This window comes from Battus philenor, unplaced genomic scaffold (assembly GCF_028537555.1).
Source record: "Battus philenor isolate CCGP_79_NKW_IND1 unplaced genomic scaffold, ilBatPhil1.0.hap1 SCAF_27, whole genome shotgun sequence".
Classification (NCBI taxonomy): domain Eukaryota; kingdom Metazoa; phylum Arthropoda; class Insecta; order Lepidoptera; family Papilionidae; genus Battus; species Battus philenor.
The window spans coordinates 4,266,466-4,287,396 of NW_027181690.1; the positions used below are offsets into that span (position 1 = coordinate 4,266,466).

The window sequence follows — 20,931 nt, forward strand, 5'->3', positions numbered from 1 at the left end:
TTCGATACCGTCTTCGATCACGATACGTGCTGTACGTATACATTAGTTGAAGCCAGGTTAGGAGGCGGGAAATGGGAAATGATTGTGCTATCGATGATTGTTAATATCCACTTGTGAAGGAAAGCTTTTCTGGCATGAAAATTACAAAAGTCATGAAACATTATACACTTGTTGCATTCCTCTTAAAACATATTAATGTTTAAAGAAAAAAAGTTGCAAATTAATTTAAAAAATATCAATTAGTTGTTTGCTTGCAAGAAAATTGTGAATTTTTTATGAATTTATTTAAATGGAAAGATATATATATATACATACAAAATGATTATTTTAAAAGTGTACATGTAAAGAGGTGCTAGTTGTCGAAGTGTTTTAAATAGGTTAGTAAAACATTGATACAGACATAACACGTCATAGACAACGCAAGCCATATTGTTAGCTCTCCTTCACAAGTATACCATAAATAAATCAGCTGTATCTACGTCAAATATGTAAAAAAAATAGCACAACCAACCATAAACCATAGAAACTCGCAATAATTATGTTTCTAATACGGAAACTTGTTTTTTTTATTTAATCTATAAACTATAATTAGGCAACTAAAATAACTATGATTAAAAAAAAAACTCGTAAAGAACAAATTAGCAAAACTTAATAGAGCTATTGGATAGTCCTCGGTTCTGTCGTAAGTCGTTATCAAACGATGACGTTTCTCACAACAGCGAAATATATGAGCAACCAGATAATTTAGTTCCAGGAATTGCCAAAAATGCCTACCACCGCATGTGTAGTTTACTGGCACTGAAATCGAAAAAGGAATACCGAAAATTTCAGTCTTTGATATTACCGCATGTAAAAGTTTTAACTTGTTGTCAATTACTTGTCTGATAACTTTTTTTCTGCCCCGGCATCGTTAGCTATTCCCCAAAAATTGTGTAAGATACGATTATGCGATATCCTCACACCACCTCCCCCAGTCACTACACATGTACGAGATATTTTAACTTCAGTGCATTCCCATACAGTTGTAAACACAATTTTTCGTTCCAGCAAACATTTGGTAAGAAATATCCTGAACAATATGCGCATGCGCTAAAAGTTAAGATATCCCATAGACAGTGAATATTAAAATATAAGAATTAAGCGAATAGTAGGCTCAAACAGCAGGAAAAGAAGAAGCTGTGACAGAAAAATAAAATAAAACAATGTGTTAATGACTGAGGGTAGATTTAAACTAATGGGTTCGGACAGGGTATAAGACAATTATTTTTTTAAAGCAAAGGTGGGTAGTTTTACTATTTAGTTGATAATTTTACGCTTGACGTGGGTAAACAGAGAAAATTCTTTCTTAATACGTTTAATATATATATAGATAACGTGATTTTGCATGAAGAATTTTCACTGTCTAACAAAACCATAGTACCAAAGTATAAAGCTTTTTACCGTGTACAGTTGGTATTAAACATAAAAGTAGAGCATGGCTGCGGGTACAGTATCCGTACGCGCTGTGCTTTGGAAACCATAGACATAACCGATAGCCGAACTGAAACCATGCAGTCGCCGTTAAATCATTACAGTAAGCTCATGCCAAACCCATATATCGTGATCAGTAATTATAACACTATAGTATATTCGCGTTAAGGAAATAATGTCTCATCGTTTTCAGTCAGCTTGGCCACGCCTTCTGATTAAATAAATTAGAAAGCCGAGTTGTAGTGAGCGCTTTAGTACAAACGCTTCTCTCTAATTTACTTTGATCTAATTGGCGAGTAAACAGACTAGCAACAATGCTTGTAAAGATCATAGACTATAGCTTTGCATTTCCAAATAAAGGTGCAACACTTACCGACGGCTTACACGTTTTCCACAAACACAACCCGTTCGGATACACCACATTACACTTCATATTAATAAACACAATATTGCATTGTAAACTAGACTAGTTTGAGTTGCAGCTGTGTTATTATATTATCACAGTTACAACTCCATCGTTATATTAAAGAGATGATAGAACAAAAGATTAGCCATTAAACCATGTACTTGTGACTCAAGCCCCCAATACCTATTTTTGTGAATATCGAAACAATGGCGACACCATAAACGATGACTTTAACCTTTTGTTTATCTATACAGAACCATAAATAACCGTCTTATATTTTTTGCGCAATAACCGATATTAAAATAGAAAGAAATGTCATAAAAATGGCGCGAACGCCATCTTGTCTGTCAAGTTTATTTTAAATTATGCGCAAAAAATATTTCAAGTTATAATTTTTATATGACTACATTGTATGGTGTGAGGTAACGCAGACGATGATTTTGATGGTTGCATTTAGATTGTTAGAGTTGTGTACATACGACAATTCACTAAAAGGTGCTGGGAAAGGATGGAATAGGATCATGGAAGACACGTTCGATATAATTCCGCACACGATTTCATTACATCTCATTTAGAAGTATATAATTATCAACGATTTTGTATACAGCAAAAAGCGCGTAATATAGACGTGTGGCAAAACCTATAAATAATTCATATTACATATAATTACAAAAAACTAACATAAAACACGTATCTAATCTAAAAAAACGGTGTATATAAAACGCAAAAAGTGCATTGTACGTAAAAATTGATTTAAGTACAGATGAAAAACACTTCTCATGAGACAATACATTAACACTTTCTTTTCTCAGACTTTATATCAGCCTTGAAACGATTGGCCAAAAGGTTTGTCTTTTCTTAAATGGAATGTCTTAATCATAATCACAACTAAAAACTCTCGAAAAACATTAAAAATAACAACCATAACTACTTGTCAATCATTAACAACCTCGGGTTCACTTATTTACGTAATTATAACAAAGTTAAAGGTTGGTGTAAATTCAACAAAGACACGATATGATTACGACTACTTTACAAATACGTAGCTGCAGCAGAAGCGCCGATTTCGCGCCTTCAACTCTCTATCATAGATTTATTTATATCAAACACTACAACGAAGGCACATTTCGGTTCAAATGATTTTTTGAGCTTATTGTCATTTTTATATACCCTGTTAATAGGTACGCCTCGAAGCGCGAATTAATAGCAATTCTTTAAAACTTTCATGTTTATATAATTAGAAAACACGATCTCTATACCTAATAATTAACCGTACTAATAAATTTGCACACAAACGGTCACGTGATTGCATTAAAAGTGTCAACCGTGCGGTTGGTTATAATGTCGGCAAACGTGCGAATTGGCGGGAAATTACTCTTGTATTTTTTCCTAAACGCCCGGGTAGTATTGATAAGTGGGGAACATTGATAACGTGGCCGGGAATGGCGAGGTGATCGACGGAGGGAGCGCAGCTGAGAGGGGCGTGCTGTAGCCCGCCGGGAGGGCCGTCGGTATCGCGGTCGGGAGAGCGTTTGCGTACGACAACATGGGACTAGTGTTCGCGTATGAAAATATTGGCGTCGAGCTTCCGTACGAGAACACTGGCAACGAGAGAGGCGTGATCTGTGGCGCGGTGTACTGCCTCTTATTGGGCGGGCCCTCTGCCTGGCTAAATGCGCGCTCGTACGTGCGTTTGGTTGGGAGCATCTGTTGTTGCGTGGGGAGCATTGGTAGGGGGTAGGAAGGGGCGGTCTGCCGGTAGGGCAGAATGGGCAGGATGGGAGGGCGGAGTGAGGCGAGCAGGAGGTTCTCGTGCTGACGCGCGAGGAGGGTCTGGTGAGCGATGTGGTGGGCGAGCAACCTCGGCGCAGGGGCCGGAGGAGGCAGCAACGTACCGGGAGACAGCACTTTGGGGGACGTGGACGGCGTCACGCCGCCGGTCAGCACTAGGTTCATATCGTCACCAGAGCACTGGAACACCTGCATCAAATAAACAAAGTTTTTAATATACTATTTTTAATTTATGTGTTCTTTTAGCCACCTGAAGTCTACTTTCATCATTAGGAAGTGACCTTTAAAAGCTTTTTATAATTAAAATATTTACTAAAAGTACATGAAGTATATTTAAGCCTAAAATTATATCGAAAAGCCTTATCTACGACTACAATTACATTTTATGTATTAAGTACCACGTTGAACTGATGCAGCAGGTTTATGGGTTGGTAGTATTTTTTCGCACTGTGGCGTTAACAAATATCAAAATTATATTATCCACATATGAGATTTTTTGGATATTTACAATATTTAATAAATGTCTTTTTATTACAGGACAGTGACATTTAGTATAGAATTTAAAAGTAGTAGTCGTCGTCTTTATAAAAGCATATTACACCCACTGTGCGGCCTCCCTTAAAGATATTTATGGGATGATGTACCATAATCGCCACGCTTGACCCGCAATTTGGCGGTCGCAGTGTTATAATTGCGATATACTATTTATTGGCGGGTGCTTCGTAAAATCCTTATTTATATATTTATACGTTATTGTACATTAAGATATCAAAGAGAAAATCAAAGATATCAAAGAGAGTAGAAGTCGATTTCTATCAGACAAACAATGAATGACTTTGGTTTGTTTTTGTTGTTTCAGCCTTGGTATATACCAAAATCGCCACGCTTGGCAGGAGGGTTAGCGATTGTAGGGTGGTATTATAATACGCAGAGGACGCTGCAGTTCATCCTCTTGAAACTTGTGAGCAGTAGCGAGCCTTTATAATTAATGCACATAGTGTGAATTACATAAGATTTTATTTCCCGGATCGCACCCGCGACCTATGAGTGCAAGACTCGGCCCATACAACTCGGCTACCACTGCTTAGTTATATTAAATATAAATGAATACATAACAATACCGTTATATTTAAGATGTGACATAAATAATGTTTTTGGTGAATCTTGCTTGTGGCAGTTATATTTATTGCGATCGACTTATGAGTCGGATATCGATTCCCACAAAGCAATGCTAAGACGATGAGCCTTATTGTATGTATCATTTGCAACTTACAACTATAGACGCAATGCTTTTATGTTACTTATTGTAGGTAAACTCAATGAGGTTTTATGCCATTCAGACGTTAATTTATCCTGCCCTAGTATAGCTTGACAGTGAGGCGCAAAATGTGCACATTATCTTTTGATATATACTGGGTATGATGTTAATGACACTATGCTGAGCAAACTGTAGGCTTATTTATGTCTTCATTTAAGTTTCAATCGGTTTAATTTTTTCCATTCTCAATCGTTCTGTTCAATCTTTACCTATGTTAGTTTTAAGATAAGAATAAGTGGAAATTTGTAATCAGTAAACAAGTAGCTAACTATTTTTATCATTATTAGTCAACGCTTTTATTAAATAGTAAAATTAAAAGTAATTTTAACTTATCAGTATTGCAGGTAAATAATGAAATAAAGAAAATAATTAAACCGTATTTAAAATTGAATATTAAAAACGTTTACCTTCTGTAGATAAACGATTTGTTAGAATATATGCCATGTTATGAATATGGCCATGATTTTGAAGCACAAAATTGCTACATTCCTTTAAACCGAAATATTAATGTATTATTATATATTATATTAATATTTTATTTTAGGACATATTTACAAATAACCAAGCTAAAAACGTTGGCAGAGGCTGGATGCAGGCTGGTAGAAACCAGTCTTATTGGAAATCTGACGACCTCTTTCTAGCAGAGGGTGAGTATAGGCGCGGTGGTATCTGCCCAGACTTGAAAAGAAGATCTGATACCAGTATACCGTTCATCACGACTACGTATTACACAGGTGGTGACTTGGATACCACAGCATATGAGCACTTACCTCAATGTAGCGCTGTTTCTTGCCAAAGGTCATGTAGCGGTGGTGTTTCTGCTGAGCGCAAAGATAAGCGCTGGTCTCGCTGTCCATCTGTATAAAAGCTTCACCGCTAGGGTGACCCTGATGTAAAAAAATTGATCATCTATGTACATGTTGAAGTAAAAATTGTATTTATATTAACATATTAGATTACTATTTACAATAAAGCAACTAATTATAAATACACAAATAAACAACTTCCCCTGCCCGCTTCGTGTAGCCCGATCTGCTGTTTGTAGGTGTAAATTTTTGGTTGTTTTTTAAAAATGTCAATAAAACATTCTAACCATGTTTTATACCTGCAAGAGCTATCATTTCAAAATATGCATTATTATTATTATTTTAAGTGAATTTCGTAATAATGTTCTTAGCTGATTTTTACTTGGCAAAAGGTACATTTTTTCTGAATTTCAAGCCTTTAAGCCTTTTTGTTTCAGGGATATCGTGATGAGCCAGTACAAAGGTGGATATTTCTTATATGGACAAAAATCAAAATTAAGATTTTCAACCTTATTTCAACTATTATTTAGTTTCAGTGTTTTTGGGAAAGCATAAATTACTTATTTATTTAAATTGGCAAAATATTTACCATGTGAGTTTGTCAGAAGTATCTAGGTTTGTTTATCGCAAAATAAGGGATTTTGTATGGAGTAATTAATTTTGTAATTGCTAAAATAAGTGGGTCAGTAATTAAGTTTATAGTATCGTATAATTTTTATCTTAATTTCTTCATCTTCTTAACATAAATTAACTTAAAATTACCTGTGCATTATAAACCATATGTACTCCTTGAACAACTATGTTCTTCGCGAAGTCGTCCAAGAATGTCAGAATGTGTTCCACCTGTTGAACATGTTAAAATATTTATCGCATTCAGTTTGTTAATATTTTGGGTTAAACATAATGACAGATTAAGAAATGTAGTAGAATAAATGACTGTACTAAAACTAGAAATAGCGAGAGACTGAAATGAATCGATGCAAATCGATATTTGTACTACTTTCTTACATGCAAAAGGCTAATATTAGCGCCATCTAGTGCTGAATAGAGTAGCTTCGCATGTCTTAAATTAAATGTGTCCTTAGCAAAGATGTTCAAAGAATATTTAACGAAAATAAAGATAAATTGAAAAAAAAAATGATAATAAATATTAAGTGTTTTTACCTGAGCTTCATAGGGCAGTCCACGAAGCCTAACGCAATCTTTAGCTGTACCCGAAGTGATGACGTGTTGAGGCACTAGGGCAACTGGGAGTAGGCCTTCGGCCGGTGCGCTCGCGGTGGACGGAGTGCTGGCAGTGCTGGTACGGGTCTCCAGAGACCGGTTCAATACCTGTAGATACGCTTCTTATTGGAGGGTACTTCAAAAATTTATATATTTTGACTATATTGTACGATATCACAATATAAAAAGTCAGACGAAATAGGCAAAATAATAAAGTAGAAAGAGCGGTCTTATCGTAAAGCTATATATACACGCACACTAATTGATTGGGCATAAGTTTAAAAGTTTTTGAAGTCTTGAATGTATAGTTCATTTGTCAGTAAAAAACCCTCAAACATTGAACACTTTTAACCAATCAACCAGTATTTTCAAATATATTTTGTTTATATTTATGTCTCGTGTTTAGAACGTTATATACGAAAACTTAAATATAATTTGTCATAAAAAATAATAAATATTTATACAAAAAAAATCAAATCATTGTTTGCGTAAGGGAAGGTCATAAAACATTTACCCAACGACTCACCGTTTCACAAAGGCAGGCTGCGGACATAAGAGGGTAATTTACTTGGAATAAGTTGTCATACTTCACGGTCAAATGATTTACGTCATGTACAGTTAAGTTTATATTTACAATTCGCGTGATAAATCCAGAAATATTGTTTAAGTTAATAATAGTACATGATATTTATTAAAAATTCATAGACCACGTAGTGAACCAGACGTTTTCTTGCTTGTTAATTATCATCAACATTTCAGCCGATAGATGCCTACTCCTAGGCACATGCGTAACGCTTCGTGGTCACCATTCATTATACTTTCGCCCCTCACAGCCGTCAGTTTTCCGAGCACAATTGAGCGCGCTTTAATACCATAAGTTATCTTCACTAATTCTATTTAAACGTAGTGATATATGATTATCCGTTTAAAGACGTAAATGTTAATGTATCGCTGCACCATCTAGTGACGGGCTACAGCAATAGGAAAAACATATAAATCTGCCCCGTGAAAAACTACATGAACATATTTATAGTGTTCAGTAAAAGCGATTTCGTGTATTAAGTATCTTTTATATTGATTGATATATTATGATATTTTAATTGTTTACAGATTAAATAATCACAATCAGTTCATATTGCACTCGTAGAATGTAAATATAGACATCATACAAATGGACGATATATAAAACTGTTAGCAACTTCTGTACTGTAAACCATTGTTAATAAGTCTACATATACAAAGGCTTTTTTTTATATCCAATATAACAATGTCACAATTTTATCAAGTATTTTCTGGTGATATAGTTTACTGCCGGTTTACGTGGGATCACTCAGAGACCATTTCTCTTGTTAATTACCAAATATCTGTCAAATTGATAACAATTTATCAGAAGGATATAAGAATTTATCCATCGTGACAGCCGAGAATAGAGCATGCGATCGATGAATATAATACCATTGTCCCCACATAGTAGTCTGCCCATCATTGTTAGAAGAGTTATGACACAAATACGCAATATAATGTAGACAAAACCAAGAAAAATGAGTATATATAAAACTAGTGTTCATAAGACGAGGCAAGGTTAAGTTACGCAGCAATTTATGTCCGACATTACGTTATTTTACTGCCAGAGATAACATTGTTCCCTCCGCACGATTATTGGTAATAAAAACTTTAAACTATGGATTTCAATAGCCAATACTAATTTTTGTTATCTTAATACGTGTTTAATTAACTGTTTATTGTTAGCATTTTGACTTTAACTGATGACAGAGATACACAAGACGAGATATAAAAAGAGAAATTATACTTTTCTTAACTATTTGTGAGGTGACATTATTAATGCTCATAGCATGCGATGCATAAGACACAGTCTAATACAACCAGTGGGATACTGGTTCTCTTTTTAATTCTTTCGTAGATAATTCGAATTTAACTGCATTTTTCTCAAAAGTCAAAGATTTTTGCACTGGGTTTACTAAGATATAATTTAAGTAGAAAATTATGAAATAACTTCTTTTAAAAAGACTATTGTAAGAAATTTAGGGGTGCCCTTTTATTTTCTACAACTCTAAAAGTATAATACAAAATCTTTCGCTATTTAAACTTGTTGTCAATGTCTGCATGAGTAAAGTTCTATTGAGAGGAGAACCATTTATGCTTAAAAGAATAGATATATGTTGTATATATAAATAATATTAAAAAGAATTATGCCCAGTTGTTTATAAGTTGTGATTAGTCTGTGTATGTTAAGGTATTTTCACACCTGTTGCACCTCCGCTGTCGTCGACCTGAACAGTTCGATGTATCTCGCGCCGATCAACTTGCGGTGTCTGGAGAGAGCCTTAGGCGAGTCTTCCTCTTTGGCGAACAGGACGAATGCGTCACCCGTTGCTCTGCCATCTGCGCGCCGCACGAACAAGACCCCTTCCAATCCGTCCAGCACTTGTACTGGATCGTCGCCGGTTGAGAAGAAGTCCAGCTGAATTAGTAATGACACAATTACATTTTATTAGAATAGAGAATGTAGTCAGTATTTATTCAACTATTGTTACTATATACACGAGTGTATACGATAAAATAATATCATATACCATTTTATTTGTCATAGGGAGTAGCCCACGAATAAATGAGTTTCGTGTTCGTGTGTAATTTTTCGAAATTCAACTGGTGGTTGACCGCTATGGTCATGTAAATTAAAGTTACTGATTGTATTTTTATAGAGCTTTGTTAAAAATGTATCTATACAGACGACAGCAGTCTTAAAACTCAATATCGGTGATAACAGAACAGGTTTTGCATTTTTGCAAAACGTAGACATTCACTTAGGTAGAAATGTCGACGTCTGTAAAAATCATTGTGACAAACGTAAGTCCACTATTTTTACAGATATAATTTGGCCAAATCTTACTCCTTCCATTACAACAAATACTTTTATGTTTTTCATGTAGTACTTTAGTTTATGTTGATTTGAAAAATAAAGTTGTTATTGAAAAATTTGCTGATAGGCAATAAATTAATACTGACGACTTGTTGCGGCGTTGCATCGTAAGGTAGTCCGCGCATGCGCACTATGACCTGCGCGCCCCGCGACAGAAATGCGGCCGCCTCGCAAGTGGCGCCCCCGGCAACAGACAGGAAGTCTTCACCGCTCGCCCGATACACCTGAGACAATAAAGAACATTTGAATATTTGAAATTTTGTGGGAGGTCGGAAACAAACATGTCACGTCGGATACATCCTTCTGGGAGACTTAAAAAGGATGACTCGAAGCTATTCCAGCTCTTCAGCCAATCCAAAATAAGCCCCTGAAATATCCCTAGGAGTCAAAAGTAGGTGTATGTAAGTTTGTCATTTGTTAGAATATTCAAGAAGTAAGTTTTAAGTTTGTTTATAATGCCAAACAACATTTATAACATAAATTTAAGAATCTTGGAATTTCGTAGGTAATCCGCAGAGCAATGGCGGTTAAAAAATGGAATGTATTTTTATATATTATGTCTTACGATATTAAAGCTATATTTACCTCTATGTATCGGGGGCCGATGTGGTGCTTATGTCGTTTGAGCGCCATGTCCCTGTGCTCCTGTGACACGAATCGCACCAGGGCTTCGCCGTTACGTCTCCCCTGTGGCGAAAGGCACAACGCTACGCCGCCTCTGTCACAACAACAAAAAAAAAATCTTGTATCTATTGCGGAAAGTTATCCTAGATTAAAATTTAACGTACAACTTTGGTTAAAAGTATAAGGCACATTTATGAATTACGTGCACCATAAAAATTATTTATTTATTACATTTATTTATGTAATAATAAATACTCAACAGCTTCTTGTAACCCACACTGAGTAAAAACATGTAACAATTTTCCAAAAACAACGAAATAGAGTGTGTGGAACAAATTTTTTATGAATCCCTTATAACTTACGTATTCTTAAAATTGTATTTCATCGTCGCTAATTGTATAGTTAAACAAATAAGTAATTTTTAATAAGTGTTTTTTAATACTTTTGACCAAGGCTTGGATATCACAGTAATAATTTTTTTTGTTATATGTTAGTACTTAATTACGCTGGCTAAAATCAGGAAACATGTCCAATAAAACTAAAAATTGCTCAATTATTATCACAATCACAGGCGTCATAAATATGTCTCCATTTAGTCCTGTTTTAAACGCTTGGATGGATCTTTTTTGCCGGGTTATGTCAAATCTAGCACTAAGTCAAATTATTAAGTTCACATGAATACATAATCGTTATATTTTCATTAAATCTATAATTATATGTAGGTGAATATAACTTATCTAAATCTTCTTCTAAATTAAGCCCCTCTCACTTCACCCTCTCACTCTCACTCACTTGTATCCATAAATTTTCGTGTGTTTTTATATGTTTGCTAAATAGTTGTGTAAATAAATATTTTTCATTACATTGTTCACTTACTTAGCGACATTTAGACCTCTGAAGAATTTAGCGATATCTTGGTCGGAAGACTGCCACGGAAGACCTCGTGCGCGCACGATGCAGTTCCCGTCTATTTCATCGTCTTTTGAGCTGAAACAAAATAACAATTAGAAATCACGTAGAAAAAGTTTAGCTAAAAAGGTCTCCTTTACCTCAATGAATGTCATTCATGTTATTAAAACAAGCGTCGTGGGTCCATTCGTATTTCATGGGTATTACTCGCATTCGACAGATACGTTTTGAAGTCATCAGGTGCATTCATTATAAAGGGTAGTTTCATCATTTGTTCATAAGTTAACTAGTCTACCAAGAAAACAACTTGAGATTTATCTTAAGACTATATTTAAATAGCTGACGTATAAAACATGATTTCCTATTACTAGAATTTAATTACGAATTGTGACAATCGCCAATCTCCCCTGAAATTTATAGATCAGGGGTGGCAAAACTGCGGCTCCTGAGGCATATCTCTATGAACGATCATTTTTGGCTCAGATTGGTTATCGGATTATTTCATTATTTAAATTTATATAACCTATGTCAGCTCCTGGGAAATTGCAACAAATCACTGGTGTGAATAAAAATTATTATTATTCCACCATAAAATTAACGAAATCCGAACACCGATCATAATTAACTAACCGGCATCTTGAGTGTTATTAGGAGAGCTGTCATACACGTGTGCTATTATATCTAACTTCAATACACATATTTTGTACTTTTGTTTAAATTAATATAATTTTTGAAAAACAAAACATTCTTTTACGTGTTTTAAATGAATATTCAATTGCGGCTGGCAAAAAAAAAAATAGAATTTCGAAAAGGCTTCACTATCAAAAAGCTTTGCAACCTCTGGTATAGATCCGCTTTAAGTTTTCCTTCGGGCAATGTCGATAATTTTCGTTCATTTACAGAGCTACTTATTTCTAACTCGATTTTGTAAAGAAATCGCGTGCATAGCCCTCTCCATGTATTTTTGAGCATCTTTGAGCTTAACATTAGAGCAAACAATGAGAGATTGATGCGTTTCTATGATAAATGTTTTAAAATGTCGCAATCTTTAAATGAATAATAATAACTACGATATAGTGATTCAGTCTAATAACGTAGTAGTTATTAAGTTTATGCAAAATCTTGTCAAATCATAAATGAACATCCTTTAACAAGATGATGATGATTTTATATTTAGCCAGGCAATTACAGCCGGTCAAGTTGAGGATCCGGACCTCTTGGGCGCCCGTTTGTTGGAATAGTAAGCGGGTGTTGTTGATGAGAGACAGCCTTAGCTGATGACCCGTCGTGGGGGCCTTTAAGTTTACTCACTACATGGAGCGTTCAACGAAGGGATCTAAGAGGTCAGTGATCTCCCAATCTGGTAAAATAGTAGGAAGTAATGGCCCGAGTCGGGACTCTTGAGTCTTCGAGCTTCGATACTTTAATAGATGTCTTAAGTTAGGCACTGTCTGTGCGCTGTCACTTCAAACCCGCCCAAAGTGCAAATGCCACTTGGACAACAGTGAGAGTCCGGTAAAAAATGAAAAGAAATTTCAAAAGATGCTATTAAACCTGCATTATTAATAATAATATGACGTTACGTATGTCACTGAAGATATATAATCTAAGACAAACAAAAACAAACGAGGTTCAGATAGTGAGTGAAGGTAAATAACGTTTGTACCAATTATGATAAAACAATTATCGATTTACCTTTATCGAAGAATTGTACCGATTGTGCGCTAACAATGGCCTATAACTAGGCGATATGGTCGGCTAGGGCAGGTATGCACGACTTCAACAACGATAAATTTTTATATTCCATTAAGTAAAGTATTCACAGCCTTATATTTTGTTGGAATGACCTTTTGGAGGTTACAATTTGTGGTTAAGCAGAATGCATTCGATTTTATCAATTCGATTGTGATAGCGTTTAAACTTTAACTGGACCTTAAATAAAATGGATCAAAATGACTAATCATCGTCATCACCCCAGCCGCAAGACTTCAATCACCAGACATAGACCTAGAATGATGAGATTCATAGACGATCCAAACTACCCATAAAGCAAAACTAATTGGCAAGTTCGAAAAAGAACTGGCAATAGGACAGCCACATAGCGATTATAAATGCCCTGTGGTGTCCAAAAGGATCTGGAAATCTTTATACTTAAGTCAATTTTTGTCATGAGTTACGGCTCGTTCAGAGTTAGAGAGAAAGAGATGGGCTTATATAGCAATTTACAGGTAAAAAGAGAGAGAGACAGATTGCTATTGTATTTTTATATTAAAAATGTAAACTACGGATTTTCGAAACTACATCACACGCGCAGGCGTTTAGCTTTTTTTGTGATTTATGACAAAGACATAAAATGCTTAATAGGAAACAAATGCAACTGAAAAAGCTCACTAATTCGCCATAATTTATAAAATTCTATTATTTCAATTTCATCGTTTTATTCCGCCTTACTGAGTTCTAAGTCTGTGCTAAAAGTGTCGAAGATATAAAGGATATATTTTCAGTCTTAGCTGCCGTATTCTCTTTCTGAGCCGTACTGAGCTAAATGAGTTAAAAATATAAAAGAGTGATATATATCCCAAGATCGAAATGACTTAAATCACTCTTTACTTGTCAAGGATATATTCTGCCAAACTCTCCTGCTGAAGAAATACTCAAACTTACTGTAAAAAGATTTAGGCTATACGCACTCTGCGATAAATATATTCAAACCTGTTAAAGTTGTAAATGTTTTAGTGTACAACTTTGTCAGGCACTAGTCGTGTTCAATGCAATATTCAGCAATAATATTAACCCTAAACTGACCTCTTTATCATGTTTTACATCTCCTCTTAAGGTTATTACTTACTTCTCTAGGTTATTACTTAAGGTTGATACCAGACGGTAGAGATCGCCTCGAGGGAGGCGAGGAGAGATAAATACCTCTCCTCTACTGCGCCTCTTATACCTCTTTATAAATTATTTCTTTCTTTAGTTAATATCTATGATGTACAATAACTTGTAAATAAACAAATCAATATATTAACAATAATGATTTCAACCGTAAGACGCCGTTTTATGAATTTTTAGGTGTCCTAAGCAGCGCATGTCCTAGCCGCCATTCGTTCTGCAATCTATGTGGCTTGCCCACTGCTCCTTCAATTTCCCAACTCGCTTGGCTGCATCCGTTTATGGATCTCATCTTTCTAACAAATGCATTTAATTATGTAACCCTAGATGAGACATACCTTATCAATAAGAAACAAAGTAATGACATTTATAATTACATGGTTATATCTTTATCCGTTATCAATACTAAGATAAGGAAAGTGTAAGACGACAAAGTAACACAGCATTCAATACTTAAAGATCTCCTCCCAGCAACACAATGGAATGTTTTGAAATGTTCAAGAATATAGTGTGTCGTAAATACTGCGAGTTTAGTCGGCAAACCGCGCATTGAGTAGATTTTTTATAAGGAAAGTGGGTAAACGACCACGCCATTCATTTGTCATCTGAGAACGAGCACTCAAAATCATGTTTACCTAAATTTTCTTCATCATCATCTTTGAACCTAGGCCTCCCTCATACATTTCGAATAAGACAGGTTGAAAGCAACACATTCATTTATGATTAGAAATGGAAGTCTAGTCAGTTTATGTTTAACTAGAAAAACAAAAGTCAGCAGCTAGTAGGTAAGTATGTTTTTAAGCATATGTTTACTAAGAACATAATAATGCGATCTCAATGATTCATTAAGGGTAATTATACACCACACCGGAAAGAGCGGTGACTTGAGAATGTTCCGCACCTACTTCGCATCTCTATTTGCAAAATCATTGCACCGGTGCGGTGTGCAAACAGCGTATGTTGTGACGTCATCGTACGAAGGAATTTCATAATATTCAATGGCAAATTTGTATTTATATGTTCATTACAAAGTATGCAATGCTTAATTAAATACTTCAGATAATGGACATGAAGTCGAGTATTGATTCAGGCGTATTCGCAACTGGGTCTGGTTAGTTTTACACCAGTGATTTGTTAATGATTTTTAATATTCTGATTCATGGGTTTCCGAAAGGATCAAATCTTGACTTGAGTGAATGTTGTTGTCGGGTTATTTATACCATTTTGTAAAGACTAGGGCTTGTGGACGAAATGGCGGTACTCCAGTTAGGTCTCAAACTATGGTGGGAGAAAACCGGGTTCATGGTGGTATCTCATGTAAGTTTATGGACGTTCCTTCTTATGAAGACGGTAGTCTTGTTTGCCTGCGACATGTTTATATTATTTAGGAGCATCGCTGCGAGATCAGAACCAGAAATGTGAAGATCCGTAGAACAAAAGTCACCGCCATGGCTCGAATTGCTCATTTCTCATCCGTTGGGCCTTAAAAAGGCTCTCTAGTGGTGACCCAGAAAGGTGGTCAAAGACATAGTCAAGACTGAGGGGAGTCGCTGGATGCAGCGCAAGATACATCGTGGCGAGCTATGGCGGAGCCCTATGCCTTGTGGCGGCTATCGGCTGACATGATGATAATGGCATCAGAAAATTTCTGAAATTTTTTTTCTTTTAAAACTACTACATGTGTATTTCTGATATTAATTTCACTACCATAGTAACGATTATTAATAATATTATGTTATATTCCACGTGTTACGTAAGTGTCGTCGCATAATTTTTATACTCACGATATTTTTATAGGCCATGTTTACGATCAAGACACGACCACTACAATTATGTCGCTAAACTGTTAAATCATATCAATTTTATTACAATTTACGTACGGAATAAGTATCTTATATTAAATCATACATATATCTGCATTTGAAATTGATTTAAAAGGGAATACGAGATCGTGCGATAGTGATATACCAATGCTAGTTTGTACAGCTATCAAGGTTGTTTAAATGGGTATTATAGCGTTACCAAAATCGCTGTGCTGCGCCTTAGGTATGTACCCTGCGCGACGGAGGGGAGTATAGCACTGTATCCTATTGCTTTCAGTCTGTCGCGCTTATGCTCTTTTCCCTCGCATCGTTTTTCTAAAGCGCGATATAGCTTTTTTGCTATTACTATAATGCATATACTTTTACTGTTCGGAACATCTAACTGTTGGGACAAGGATCTCTTTTCCGAGACGTGGACCTGCCCGAATAGCACACGGTTCTAGTGCGAATTGGTTATTGGTATATTGCTCACGAAGAGTGCGTTCTCAGGAATCGAATACGCGAAGAACGATTGTTATAAAAAAAACGAATATCAATAAATTACGGAATCAATGAACGATTGATGTAATTGATGGAATCAATGATGATTTAAATAAAAAAGTAGAAATAATTATATGTAAAAATAATATGTAAATATAATAAAATATGATATGTAATAAATGAACAAATGAAATCAAATATTAATAGTTACCTTCATAATTGTATATTATATATGGTACACTTTCCATAAATTATTTGCTTTACACGTATAATCAATCACACTGTATACTATACTTAGTTTAAACACTTTTGTAACAAAATATAAGTGACTAAATAAAGGATCAATGTCCATAGACGTGAGTCAATTTTATCGACCAATCCGACGTTCAGTAGTCAGCGTGCTTGGTTCAAAGTAATGAAGAAGTTTAGACGTAATATTAGTCATAAATGTGTTAAAATTGACGTATTTATATTATCTAAATTCTGCTGAGATATTACTTAGTAATGGAAATCTAGAAAGAATAAGGAATGAATGAAGGATGTCATGCAAATCACGCATACTGCAATATCATTGCAATATTGCATGAATGTTTATAAATCTTACGACCGGGCCGTGAATGCAAGATAACATAAATACTACCTTTCAGTGTATTGTAGGTTCGATTTTCGGAAACGGCAAATGTGTATTACCTCCTTAATGAATGTTTATATAAAAGTACGTGTCGCTTCAAGGTTAGATTGTACCAGAAATATGGTATAATAAAATTTAGTATTTTAAATTTTAATCATATTCCGTATTTGATTTACACTTGTAGATCACGCGCATACGTTTGGGCCTTATTAAATATACATTTTATTGTAAGAAGATTTTTGGTTTAACTTTTGCCACCCGTCATATTAGGGGAACCGGAAGTAGTGTCGTTTCTGTCAACACATTTACCAAAAAAAAAAAAAAACAGATTGATTTTTATCGCTCCGGCATTGAAAATTTGTACACTAGAAGGCGAAATGTTGTTGATAACGAAGGTGAATATATTGTTGATTAGAAATAATAATTTGTTAAAAATGTAGTCGTGTGAATTTAACTTAAGAAAGCGACGTTACTTTCCGGTTCCCCTAATATGACGGGCGGCAAAAGTTAAACCAAAAATTTGCTTACAATAATATGTATATTTAATAAATATACAAAACTGAAAAAATATTTTACTCGAATTTGTAATATCTTTGCACAAAGGATGAGAATAAGAGGCGACCAAAAACGGGGGCCATTAAAGAAAAAACAAATTACGTATTTTTTTGTATATACAATATAAAAAAAGGATGTGCAAAATTAGTGCTATACTCTCTAAAAGGAAAGTTTCGTGACGAAATTAATCCGTGAATTGTGATAGTGGTCGACCTTTATGATATTCTAGTCAATTTGTATAATTTCTTCTCTGTTAACGCGTCCCATTATAGGACAACATGAAGCCTCAGATGTGATTACTTTGTTTATTTTCGGGCATTGTTTAACCCTTTCGCTGCGGAGCGCCTAAAACTGAATTACTCTCTCAGCAGCCGGCACGATAGTAGATTGTCTCTACGAACGACACGTATTTGGTTATGTGACAAAATATCCGCACAGGAAGTTTATGTAGCTATCGCGTTGGTTACAAACAAATTAATGACCGTTACCATGACCAATTATTGACACAATTATGGACATAAAATTAACCGTGCCACAAGGCGATGTTCGCTGTGAGAAAGCGTTTAAAGCAGAGTGCCAGGCGCTATTCGCTGAGAAAAAGTGTCTAGTCGAGCACTAAAATGCGCTGTTCGCAGCGAAAGCGTTAACGTTTATATAGTTTTAACTCCTTTGTAAAAATGATAATTGGTAGAAGAATTAACTGGCGAAGAGTCACATGTCACATAAATCAGTTACGATAAAAGTTGAAATGTTTTATTTATAACCGGGTTCAGTTAGCGATTACCGCAATTCGTTGTTCCTGCTTTTAAAATAAATAATTTAATTGTACAGCTTGTATTTTGGTATTTTCTACGGAAAAAACACAGAACAGTACGATACGAAGATTGTGTAAAAAATATAATATTACATTCAGCAATCATTTTATTTAATATATATCAGAAAATAAAAGCTAAGTTTTAGATAACCTAGGTTATTACTCATAGAAACTTAGCAATTTAAAGTTCAGTGTGGTGTAAGAAATTAAAAAAAAATATGTTAATGATAAATCTATGTGGAATTGTACAAATTACGTATTATAGTAGCTTGGGAATTAATTACTATTACTGTATTAAGGATAACGTTAATTTGACAATAAAAACAACGTAAGAGTTTGTTATGGCCACATCTTAGATCATATGGCATTTTTAATTCTCGTGTTATAATGATATGCAATTATAGTGACCTTTAAAACTTGTAGAACCTCAATCTTCTTCCAAGCTTTAATAAATCAGACTTCGCTGTTCTTTTCATGACGTACAGAAAGAAACGATCGGTATAATTGGAGTGTAGATGGATAATAGAATGGCTAAATTCTTCTTATTCTTATTTTCAGTCGCTAGACGCCCACTGCGACGCATAGGCTTCCTCCAAAGACGACGGCCAATCTCGCCCGCATCTAGTGACTTCCTAAAACCTTAACTATGTCATACGTCTACTTAGTGGGGAGCCTACCCAGGCCTCATCTACCGGGTGGTAATCGTCACTCGAGAACCTCTCTGCCTCAACTGCCATCGGTTGCATGAGCGATGTGTCGTGCACACTGCCTATCCCATTGTTACTGACAACACACATTGGTGAAAGACCTTCGTCTCCAGACATTGCGTTATTTGGGACGTGAAGATGTTTTGAAAATAATAAACGAATAAATTAATTAACCTAAAGTATTTTATAAATTTTATAAAGATTATTTTTAATAACACAATAATTGACTCTTTACATTGAAAAAAAATGGTGTAAGTTGGTAACTAACTATGCGGATATAAACTATATCAAAAATAAATATAGCTCGTAAATAATTATATTTATAGAAAGATATCAATACGAAGTCAAAAGAGCAAAGAGTTAGCAAATCAAGTAATTGCAGGCAAGTCTTAGAAAAGTTCCACTAAGGTCACATTGGCGTCTTCGATAACGCAATCAGTGTCTCTTTGACATTGAGTTGCTGACGACAGCCCAACGCGATGACGCCGCAAGGGGATTAATGCAAGAATAGGTCATTGGGAGACGAAGCGAGCTACTGGTGGAATGTGGTAGAAAGTATTCAGAAGGTTTGAACTGGCTTTAAATGCTATAATTGCCACAGGAGACGATTTAGAGTTGTAGAAGTCATTGTCGGTCGAAAGCACCGATGGTAATCTTATTTGTATTTAAAATGTGAATTTTCACGGGAAAGCAAAGAGTGGATAATACGTTTAACGCATTGTCTTGCGCTGCCCGAATCTAGCGGACTTCCCGCGATCGTAACCTATGTAAGCTATATGATCTACACTTAAAGTTAAATATGTACAACCTGTACCGGTCCTATTGGAATTTTTTGTAGGGAACACATGTCCAGTAGTTGACGTTCTAAGGCTGAAATGATGAACCTATACCTATTACATGACATTAAATTTCTCACGGTCACTAAAATCATTATAGAACACAAGCTGCACTTGTCTTGGTAGAGTGATCAAATCATGCAATTTGAAATCCACGTAGCACGCCGCTGCAGCGCGTCTTATCGATTATCGCTCGCAAGTACATTCGTAAGGTTGTTTCGTTGTACATTGTTGATTGATACGCAGTGTGGAAATTTGTTGAGTATTGCGCGTAGATTGTGGGTTCTAAAGTACAGAATATATATCAATGCGATGTACATTAAACATACAATATAAATACAAGAAGCATAAATAAATATATACGCATATATATATACGCATATATAATAAATATATAAGCATAAATAAATACGTGTGTGACGTGGAGTGGAATTTGTAGATTCCGAGAGATCGAGATGGTAGAGTGCAGAAAAATTCTAGTCTAAGACATCTTTTAAAGTGACAAAGCTTGAGGGTTCTAGGAAGAGTTTCGGCTCCGGCCGCAACATACCGCTTCGGTAGAAGCTTTATAGTGTGACTTGGCTCTGGATAATAGGACCGGTTGGTTTCGACTTGCCCTGATCTTCTTAAGTTCGGAAGACGCGGGAGTTCACTTAGTAGATGGCAGTCGTACGTTGCGCTTGCTGGTCAGTGGTCTCTTTTCCAAA

At 35.3% G+C, this 20,931-nt stretch overlaps 1 protein-coding gene across 2 annotated transcripts in view; it reads right to left on the reverse strand.

Moving 5' to 3' along the window:
* The window catches only part of fus (fusilli), a 137,864-nt gene that overhangs the window by 7,141 nt on the left and 109,792 nt on the right, over nt 1-20,931 (reverse strand). Inside the window, exons 7-14 of one of the 2 annotated variants that reach the window (XM_068768952.1) lie at nt 11,457-11,567; nt 10,542-10,674; nt 10,043-10,180; nt 9,282-9,497; nt 6,956-7,123; nt 6,554-6,634; nt 5,756-5,872; nt 3,772-3,856 (exon numbers count right to left, since the gene is read on the reverse strand). In XM_068768952.1, coding sequence (XP_068625053.1) covers nt 3,772-3,856; nt 5,756-5,872; nt 6,554-6,634; nt 6,956-7,123; nt 9,282-9,497; nt 10,043-10,180; nt 10,542-10,674; nt 11,457-11,567 — 1,049 coding nt within the window. Of the gene's footprint in view, nt 1-1,338; nt 3,857-5,755; nt 5,873-6,553; nt 6,635-6,955; nt 7,124-9,281; nt 9,498-10,042; nt 10,181-10,541; nt 10,675-11,456; nt 11,568-20,931 lie in introns of those variants that run through there. The other variant, XM_068768951.1, reaches the window with a different exon arrangement.